The 9957-nt window shown below is 41.8% G+C and overlaps 1 protein-coding gene across 2 annotated transcripts; it reads right to left on the reverse strand.

Moving 5' to 3' along the window:
- Window positions 1-2868: 2868 nt before the first annotated feature.
- dcaf7 (ddb1 and cul4 associated factor 7) lies at window positions 2869-8119 on the reverse strand. 2 transcript variants are annotated; one of them, XM_023810816.2, is made up of 8 exons: window positions 7918-8119; window positions 7313-7451; window positions 5931-6089; window positions 5741-5852; window positions 5517-5635; window positions 4856-5065; window positions 4649-4766; window positions 2869-3806 (listed from the first exon to the last, which is right to left on the reverse strand). In XM_023810816.2, the coding sequence occupies exons 2-8, from the start codon at window positions 7448-7450 to the stop codon at window positions 3634-3636; spliced, it is 1029 nt and encodes a 342-aa protein (XP_023666584.1). In that variant the 5' UTR covers window position 7451; window positions 7918-8119; the 3' UTR covers window positions 2869-3633. The 2 variants fall into 2 exon arrangements, with proteins under 2 accessions (XP_023666584.1, XP_023666583.1); XM_023810815.2 differs by having other exon boundaries at window positions 7313-7475.
- Between the last annotated feature and the right edge of the window lie 1838 nt (window positions 8120-9957).

Below are 9957 nucleotides of genomic sequence, written 5' to 3' on the forward strand. Positions count from 1 at the left end.
CATATATTCCAGTATTGCTGTTCTTGATGTATAACATTTACCACACCCCCACACACACCACCCTCACTGCCATTCAATAAATAGCACAAACATACATGAAAAATTTATTCTATAATCTTATTTGATTCTTATTAATTTGTTTAGTTGAATGAAATATGCATACATCTTATGTATTTTTTTTTTTTTTTAATATAAGTGACATGGTTCTTGTGTATAATAGCCTATGCACAGGGGTCTCTAATTACAAGCCTGGTACAATCGTTAGAGTGTATTGGCTAGCTAACCAAATTTGGTCCACAACACAAAGCCAAGGTGCATTGCTTTGATGACAGGGGAGGGTGCGGGTCTCCATGATAAAATTGGTGTGGTCTGGAGTCCACCAGTTTCCTACCCTTGATGGATTTGTGAAACACGAATATGCAGATAGCATCCACATGATATTGCTATCACTGCCTTTGCAAACAGAAGATAATAAATTTGAATTTCCGCCCTTGCTCTCCCCGTGTGAGTCAGTGTGCTGCTCCTGCCAGACATTGTCCGCATTGATACTTGTTTCAGACTGGAAGCCTGAGGTTGACAGCACATGTTTTTGAGGGAAAAAATCCTTTTAATGCAACTCCTTGGGTCTTTTACAAAAATGGATCTTCCCATAGTGTAAAAGCATATAGTCATGTTCATAAAAATTGTGTAAGATCATTTAAACTACATTCTGAACTCTACAGTTCTATTTAAGGCAGGGCTATTCAACTCACAGTCCTCAAGGGCTGAGCCCTGCTGATTTTCCAGCCTTCCTTCACCTGTGAGCCAGGTGTGAAGCCTCTGACCAATCAGAATAAGAAATTATTAAACTAACTACCCGGCAGAGCTGAAAACACGGCCTGGATTTGGAATCGAGGGCCTGAATTGAATAGCCCTGATTTAAGGTATTAAAAAGCTCCCCATAGGTGAGACCAACCTTAGCAGTGAATGGATATCACCTGTAGGAGCACCCAGGTTAAGGGCTTTGTTTAATGGATGGGTTGAGGTGGGGCTTGAACCAGCAACCTTTGAATCACACGGACAGAGGCTTAGCCACTGAACCACATACTGTCCCCAGAAAGAGGGCAGGCAAAATGCAGAAATCTCCCTGTCAGCAAATTGGTCTCCCACATGCCAGGCAGGAATACTGTAGTAAACAACCTATTGCAACTCAAAACACTGTTTTGGAGAAAAGGTAGAAAGAATAATTCACTATGGATTTGACCAGGAAATGATGCCAATGAGTTGCAAAAGTGGACTGGAAACTGGAGGTTTATTGATCAGTTTACAGTGAGACATGGTGGCCTGAACGATTTACCATCAGGGCTCAGCGAGGAGAGAAAGGCACAGCTCTGGATAATAAAAGATTAGGGGCTAACAAAGTAAGACAACATGACTTGTGACAATGTTTTAGTTTCTTTAAGGGTTCTACAGCAGACCTGGGCAAAAATCCTGTAGATAATCACGTACAGCTGCTTTCATAGAACATGAAACTAATCATTAAAAAAATTCACCCTGTTGAAATGGCAAGCAGGGGAGAGGAGCCAGGAAGTCGGGTAAAAACGGGGAACCGGGGAAGGAAGACAGCGAACATTAATGACAAGTCTGGGGAAGACTGACTCAGACGAGGACTAAATACACAAGACAAACTGAGTTTAACGAGCAACAGTTGAGAACAATCAGGCATAAACACGAGGTAACGAGGTAGGCGTGGCACACACTAGGATCGGGCGGAGCGGGGCGTGACAATAATCTTGAAAAGGAACGAAAATTAAAACTGCAACGCTTGCTAAGTTTTGTTTCCTATAACAAAGTAAAGATGTTATAGTGACACCCCCCAGCTCTATAATGTCTGGATAGTATGAAGGTGTGAAAAAGCCTGACCTCAACCCAGCTGACTATCAGGGTCCTTGTGATTTGTGAATTGCACGTGCATAATATGTGATGTTGGTATTAATATCACACATTGTCCAGCCCTAAATTCAGTACAAAATACCCCACCTTGTGTTGACATCATTCAGTGCCAATACCAGTTTTTATGCCAGTGGAAAACCAGTACCTTGAAGTTTTATACTTTTGGTATTTTTCTTGAAGTACCAAAAGTACAGTACTTGGTTGCAGTGGAAAAGCACCCTAATTGGTCATATGAAGCTGATGAACCTAGTTTACACACAGTATAGTACATGAATCTCTACAGCAACTTAACATTTAGTCCTAAACCTAGGTACCACTTCTATTGCTCCCCACAGCGCCACAGTTAATGTTATGCAAAAAGCATTTATACACATTTTTAAAAGCACAAACATATATACCTTGCAAAATGAGAAGCTTGGAAAAAAGGGAAATAAACCTTCATACTTCTTGTTGTACACCATACAAGCCAGGGATTATAAAACCTACTGTGGCCTTGAAGGACACACAATTGTCACCCAATAAAAGACACCAGTGCATAAGGAACTTGAACACCAACAGTTACAAAAAGTGTTACAATGAAAATCCCCCGAACCTTTCTATGAAGTCTGGCCAGCAAGAGGATTCAAATTGACACAATATAAAACCCATTTTAAATCTAAATATTTTGAAACTAGATGCTTGCAATTACTGCCACAATTCCAAGAACCACGGAAGTTATTATAAAGATTCATGCTTTCATATTGTTTGTGGTGCTTTGTTGGACAAACGTCGATCAATTAGAGTCAAGGCTCAGCTTATTGTAGCTCCTCACATACCAATCGTCCACTAAATCAAATTACCCAGACCAGGTCAAACGATGAGTGGGTCAGTCTCACAATGGTCATGCATTCATTGTGAACGCAGTCTTTGTGGGGAAAAAATTAAGAACAGCTTCGCTTTTGGCAACTTGACCAAGTGGTTTTATTGGAAAGAACAACAAAAAAGTAATAAACGGTGGTATAAGTGTCCAACTAGGGCAGAACGAAGCAACAGACATGGAGAAGTACTGGAAGTAAAAATACCGGAAGTAAAAATTTAAGAAAAAACCTCTGAAATAGGTTCATGACATTCAGACTCCGACTGATAGCTGAGAAAACCACCTTTTGTTTGTGTCACGCCAGCATGCAAGCTACTGGCTCATATGTTGACATCACACCGGAAAGTGGAAAAAAGATCCTCATTATGAACTAACAGACAATATGGAGCTTACACAGAATGCAGATTGTTCTACACACTTACCTCACAAATCTTTGAGACTGAACTATTTCACAGTTTGTGTAAATTTAAATAAAGGAGCTGGGTGAATATTATATTCCACTGTACCTGGAGAAGTCGTAAAGAAAAAAAACAGGACTGCAGAGAGAAGGCTAGTCAGCCTTTGAATTTTCAACTCAGATTGAGTTACTTAAGACAAGCAAACATTGATATACAATAAAATATTAAATATTAACATAAATATTTACAGCAAAAATAAAACCTTTCTGAGCCCATTACTAAAAACAGTGCTTTCCAGTGAGAGTTGTGCAAGAAATTGATCTACTCATGCAGAACTCAACAAAAATCTCACACATCTATTCAATACAACAGCCAAAGTCTAAGCACCTGTCTTTACATAACCATCCTGGCTGCACCACCTCCACCTCATACAATCCATGTCAACAGCTAGACCCTTAAGATCTCCAGGCAGTTGTTGTAGCAGATGGCGATCCAGTCAGGCTGTGTGGAGGCCCACTGCACATTGTTAATTTCCCCTTCGGCAGTGTAGGCCAGGATAGGATCCTCGATAGCCCTCGGCATTTGCTGGATATCCCAGATCAAGGCCTGATGGTCATCAGCTGTGATGCAAAAGTCGCCCAAGTTATTACAGGAACAATAAAAAAAAAATGAAACAACCAGCAAACCTGTTCCATTTTAACAATGGTTGCTTCCCCCTTTTCTCCACTTGAGGGAGTTCATCATGTGACATCTCATTAACATGTCACAAGGGAATCCATCGCTTGCAGAGAGAGAAGACGACTGGTTTGCAAATAAAATACCCTTGTCACTTCTATTTAACCAGACATTCACCACAGGGTACCAGCAAGCAAAAGAGCTTTGGGACTATTACCATGGAAACACAGAGGCCTTGTTATTGTACAGTTTTTTGAAAACTGACATGAGCCTAGCCAGACCTGTTTGGCTGTGTGCAAGTAGTATTTATAATGAGTACTTAGAACTGAACTGGGTCCTTTCACCGGATCTTATACAAACACACTAAAAACAGAATTTATGCTTATGCTTATACAGTGAATAATTAATTTAACTGCACTTGATACAAAAGCAAGATAAAGGCAAATGGCAGACTTCGGTCTGAATGTGAACCAAAACAATGTAATCCTGATGGTACAACTAAACGCCAATCCACGCCAGCCCCCCCTCCCCCCCAGCCAAAGTAATTTACCAAGGGGAACCCAATTCCCCCTGGTTGGTAATATTTACTGAAGAGGATATCCCCACGACTGAACAAAATTTACCGAGGGGAAAAATATTTCAGTACCCCTGAGCTAGATTATAGAATTATAGATGCTGCCTTCACTTTAGTGTGGACTGGAATGTTTTGATGACCAGAGACCAAGCGAAGCATGACATAGATAATGGGCAGCATGCAGACCCTCCCGCAGGTTCGGAAGTACCTTACCTGCTGTGCAGATGTGACAGGAGGAGTGCGGCGCCCATGCGATGCCATTCACGCAGGCGCGGTGGTTGTTGAGTCGCGCGACGGGAGTGCAGGGGACCCGTACATCCAAAATTACCACCTGGGGACAAACACCTTTTTAAGTGCAACAGAACAGAACCCAAGAATCAGGGGGATGAAAATGGGTGGGAATGGGGGAGAGCTACTGACCTCCATACCATCCATGGCCATGGTGGCCAGGTAGTTGGGGTCCTGCTTGTTCCAACAGAGGCGCAGCAGGGGGTGATGCTGGGGGTCCTCATAAATGATGGTGCTGTGCTCAAGGTGTCTCAGGTCAAACATACGCACTGAGCCGTCCGCCCCCACTGAAGCAAACATATCCCTGCCACCGCCTGCCCGGCTGAAGGCAATGTCATACACCTACAGGAGCAGATACACAGAGACCACGATTACACAATACGGCATACACACAAAGGCCTTTAACACTTATTCAACTGCTTCAATGGGATTGTCAACTGTCAGTAATGTGCTGTGCTCAATTTGCAAAGGATCTTTGCAGAGGTTTGCATGCTTTATATATATTTCTTACAATTTTCATTGCCTGATGATAACATGCATTACAATTGCAAGGTCGTCAACTTGGAAGTATCGTGCAAATTTTTGAGTTCTGAAAATAGGTTTAGAAAACTAAAAATTGTAATGATTTCAAGGTATCCTTTCATGCAGATTGCATAATATTTGTAAAGGCTAACCAAAATAGATGAAAAGTCCCTATAGAAGACCATGTTCCTGAAAGACTACATATTTGGTTTATCTTAGATTTTATACTTAAGCAGACTGAAAAAGGACAAAAGTCCTAGAAATCTCTTACCTCCTTGTCATGGGCAATTAGCTGAGTCTTCACATGACCAGACACCAGATTAACTCGGCCCAACACTTGACCAGTTTCCAGCCCCCAGATAGTGCAGGTAGTGTCAATACTTGAAGTGCCTATATGGTGGAAACTCAGCTCGTAAAGACCTACATTTCTACTGCACAAACTGCTGATGCAGCACTTCAGTTAAAATGCCAAAGAAACAGCGGAGTGTTTATTACCCAGAAGGTTGGGGTCAACCTCATTCCAGTCAAAGGATGTGAGTGGTGCACAAAAGTCAGAGTTCTTGTTGTTATTGAGCAGGCACTCCAGACGGGTCTCTGTGTCACTCACCTGCAGACACGACGATTAGTTAAAGACCAAAACACATCAGGAAGGAACTGGAGGGATGTGGGAAAGCCATTATCTTACCCTCCAGATTCGCAGGTAGTCACCACTGGTAGCCAAGAGATCCGGGTACACTCCCTTGGTGTCTGGGATCCACATAATCTTTGTGGTGGGGTAGGGGTGGTCAAACGTGTTCCTGCAGACGAACTCTGAGCTCTCCTCCTCCAAGCCCACCAGCTGCACCTGAAGGCACGTCCAAGATCACAGCTTATCAACAGGACTACCCTCAGGCTCCATAGACTAGTTATTCAAATTTACTTGCTCAGTATATGAGATTCACACTTCACATTTACAGCTATGCCTATTTAAGTGATTGAACGTGGAGCATTTTCCTTTCATCTCCTTCACTGACTAGTTACATAGCTATTTCCCTCTATAGAAAGTCTACTAGAATTTATTGTGAATACTTTAACAAAAAGGTTTATACAGGGACACAGGGTTGGCAACTCTGTACGTTGCGTACAGGACAGTGTCCACACACGCTGCATTCGCAAAGCCTCCAGCACTGTGGAAGACGCCTCCCACCCCTCCCATGAACTCTTTGCCCTTCTGGCATCAAGCAAAAGCTTTCACAGAACCTGGTCCTGCTCCACCAGACTGCGCACTAGTTTCTTCCCACCCACTGGCCCTCACACTTCTAAACTGTTTATGTCTCCCACTCCCACTTTAAGCATGGGCAGTACTTCCAGCACTAATTTCCCAGTGCTATGGAGTGTGCCTGTTCATTGTTTGTCTCGTGTGAAAGGTGACATTAGGTAGAAAGTACAGATAGTAATCTTCCCTGTCTCCCCTCTCCTTAAATTTTATTCATAATTGTACAGGGATCTTCTTTTTGCACCTTGAAAATTGTTTTAGCAGTGTCCTATTTGTCCTGTCATGAACGTTGATTGGATTCAGGAAAAAAATGTTATTTTATTTCACTCTGTACTGTACATGGCTGAGATGACAATAAAGTCTTACTTGATTTAACAAAGCTTTAAATGGTGTAAAGGCTCATTATAACAATTACTGCTTATTTCATCGCACGGTACATCAATTTCAGAAAATGTTAGTGCGTAGGCTACTTGAAATACTTTGGACGACTTTTTTGGACCTAATTTGAAGAATTGTCTATACTTCATTTTGAAATTGATACAATATTAAAAAAATGAACCTACACGAAACTTTTTTGTTTTTTTGTTCGTGTGGTCGGACTAGCCAATTAAGATTATACAGCACCTGCATGAGACAGTATATGGGACAGATGGATAAGGAATGATATTAAGTTCATAAGGTCATATTGCACCAAAACCTGTGACGGTAATGACTGGTGCCTTAAGGAAGCAGGCAGCGAGCCTTTATCCCGAAGCTTATCCTGCATGCATACATCAAGCAAAGGATGCCGGCGGCGGAGGCAGGACGGTCACCTTGTTGTTGTACTCCTCCACGAAGCTGCCCAGCGCCAAACGGAAGCGCTTGTCCGGCCGGACGCTCCAATTCATGGCGTACACCGTCCATGGCGCCTCGTACTTGTAGATCTCCTTTCTCTTCCCGTGGAGCGACATGCTGGGAGTAGCCGGGAAGCTCGACCTTTAAAACCGCGCACAGACTACAGTAGCGGATCTGCAAAGCCCCCTTACTACCCCCACCCCTGCAAACAGCACCGGGCTTAAACAAAAGGCTAAAGGCGGCTAAGCAGAGCCAGTCAGCGAGCCACCCCGGCCGCCCAGCAAATGGCGACGGGGAGGGACAGCAGGGCAAAGAGAAAAGCCCCAGAAGATGTGATTTGGCTTGTTTGCAGTGAGATGCCTCGGGATCCTGCTCGGGTACTTAGGGGCAGCCAGCGAGAGCCGTGGATGAGCTGCGAGAGCCGCAGTCACTGGGCGAAGCTGCAAAAGCCGAGATCCAGGGCGAAACGGCAGTAGTACGGCTAGCAGTCTGCAGAACCGCGCTTTATAATCATTTATAGTTAAGATAATCTTATTATCCACCGACAGATGTATTGCCTCGGCCCAGTTTGAGCCTGCCTCACCAGCGTCTCCGGACTCAGTCGAAGAAGCTCCAGGTTAATGTTTTATCGACGCACGGTTCTTTTTTTCATTAGCTGTTTAAATAGATCCGGTCGATTAAACTATGAGGGTTAAATAGGGAAAACCCCCAAGCATGAATATGGTACCGTAGGTACGACAGACATGTAAAGCAAGTGTATGATCAAACAAGATTCAACAACAACAAAAAAGAAAGGAGGAAAAAAACGGACAGGTTGCCAGAAGGTGGTACGTAAATCCCCGCGATGGAAAATGTAGAATATGACAGAATAGAATTCCTTCTTTATTTTTCTACATGGCCATCGTACAGTGTAGAACAAAATTATTCTATTTCACCTCGCCTTGAAATAAGTTTGAGAATAAACAAATATACGTATGTTAAAATTAAGTCCTCTTCCGTTTACTTTAAGCATGTTATATCAAAACAGAACGTTCTGCAAGACCAAAGTCTGGATTACAAGGTTAATGAATCTCTTGCTTTCTCAAAATACGTGCATTACGTACATTATATGCTCCTTATCTATTAAATCTGAAGTCAAGTTATACGTTATACATTTTTTAGTTTTTTTTCTTTATAACTTTTCAATTGCGTTTCTGTCACGCGTCGAGCATGTCGTAATTCCCCGTATATTGGTGGATATGCTTGTAGGTCTGGCAACTCTAGAGAGACGTGAAACAGAAACTTGAGCCAGAAGTAATCTCCATGTAACAAAAAGAATACCAGATACTGTAATCTGCAACAGTGATTAAGACCAGAGTCTGTTACTGTACTCACAGAAATATAAGCATCACAAAAATAATATTGGAGAGTTAAATATGAACCCTTTATTCCTACTACTCAATTCCACATCATTCCCCTTTATTCTTCTCCAGGTCCTCTGGGTGGATTAGTTTCTGCTTGTTTGTGAATGTGGGCTCTTCTTTGGATGCAGTGCTTCCTGGGATAAGCTCCAGGACAACCTCAAACCTGTGCTGGTTAAATGGTTATGAGAAACGGAAGGATCTGAAATCAAACTTCATTACTTACTTGACTGTAAATCAACTTTCTTGTTGGAAAGTATGTTTTTCATTAAATAAATTCATAAGTTCAGAAACAACAATATTGTCTATAATTGTGAGGCATTATCTTACTTGAATTTTCAAACTTGCTTTAATAATTCTAAAGTATTGAGCATCTTTAAAATGCATTTCTCAACATTTTTTGGTACAAAAGTTATTCAAGTTTACATTCTAGCCATTCCCTCCCCTTTTGTTTACAACTGGAAAAAAATATCAATTGCATAAGTCTTGTTGATCAAAATGGATTGTTTCTCCACTTTGTTTAATAATTTTACTCTGAAATACAGGCTTCTTTTCAGAGCATCATAAATCATCATATGCTGTGCAATCTACAGTCAGTTCAAGAAATTGCTCTGATACTGTATTGCTGTAATGTTTCCTAAATTGATACATTGCTCATCAGGTGACACTTTGCTTAAGAAGGAATTTAGAAAATTGGGCACGGGGGAATCAGTAGGTTAGGAAGCTGGGGACATGATTGGAAAGTCATTGGTTCAAATCCTGTCACCATTGTACCCCTTAACCAGGTCCTTAACACCAACTGCCCCAGGTACCCTGGCTGATCCAGGTCTTTGATTCTCACTTGTATGTCACTTTGGACAAAAGTATCTGACAAATGAGTTTAAAAAAAATGGAAATGCGGGTCAATAGTGATTTATTTAGCAAATAGTTGAAAATATACTAAACAAATAGTGCTGGTGGCAACAAAGGAGTTGTCAGTTCAAGCATGGTTAGGGATGGAAAAATAAAGGTTTTCCAAAACACTGTGTTGGAAACCGGTTCAGTCCTTGAAGCTTGAGACTTTTCATTGCCATCTGCTGATAAAAGTAATGCAATACAACAAACCAGAGAACCTGGCTCTCGTGTGACCATGTCAATTGTGTTCATCGACATACATATTTCAATACATTTTTAACATGATAAAATATTGAGCATAAGAGCAAGTACTCTGTTAGAAAGTGCAA

This window comes from Paramormyrops kingsleyae, chromosome 5, assembly GCF_048594095.1.
Source record: "Paramormyrops kingsleyae isolate MSU_618 chromosome 5, PKINGS_0.4, whole genome shotgun sequence".
In the NCBI taxonomy this organism is placed as follows: Eukaryota; Metazoa; Chordata; class Actinopteri; order Osteoglossiformes; family Mormyridae; genus Paramormyrops; species Paramormyrops kingsleyae.

Coding starts and splice junctions, on each gene's coding strand:
- dcaf7 (XM_023810816.2), bottom strand. CDS start 7,450: ATGTCGCTCCACGGGAAGAGAAAGGAGATCTACAAGTACGAGGCGCCA. Junction 5,066..5,516: donor TAATTGCCCATGACAAGGAG/GTAAGAGATTTC, acceptor CTGCTCCTGTAG/GTGTATGACATTGCCTTCAG. Junction 3,807..4,648: donor CTGTCACATCTGCACAGCAG/GTAAGGTACTTC, acceptor TTTGCATCACAG/CTGATGACCATCAGGCCTTG.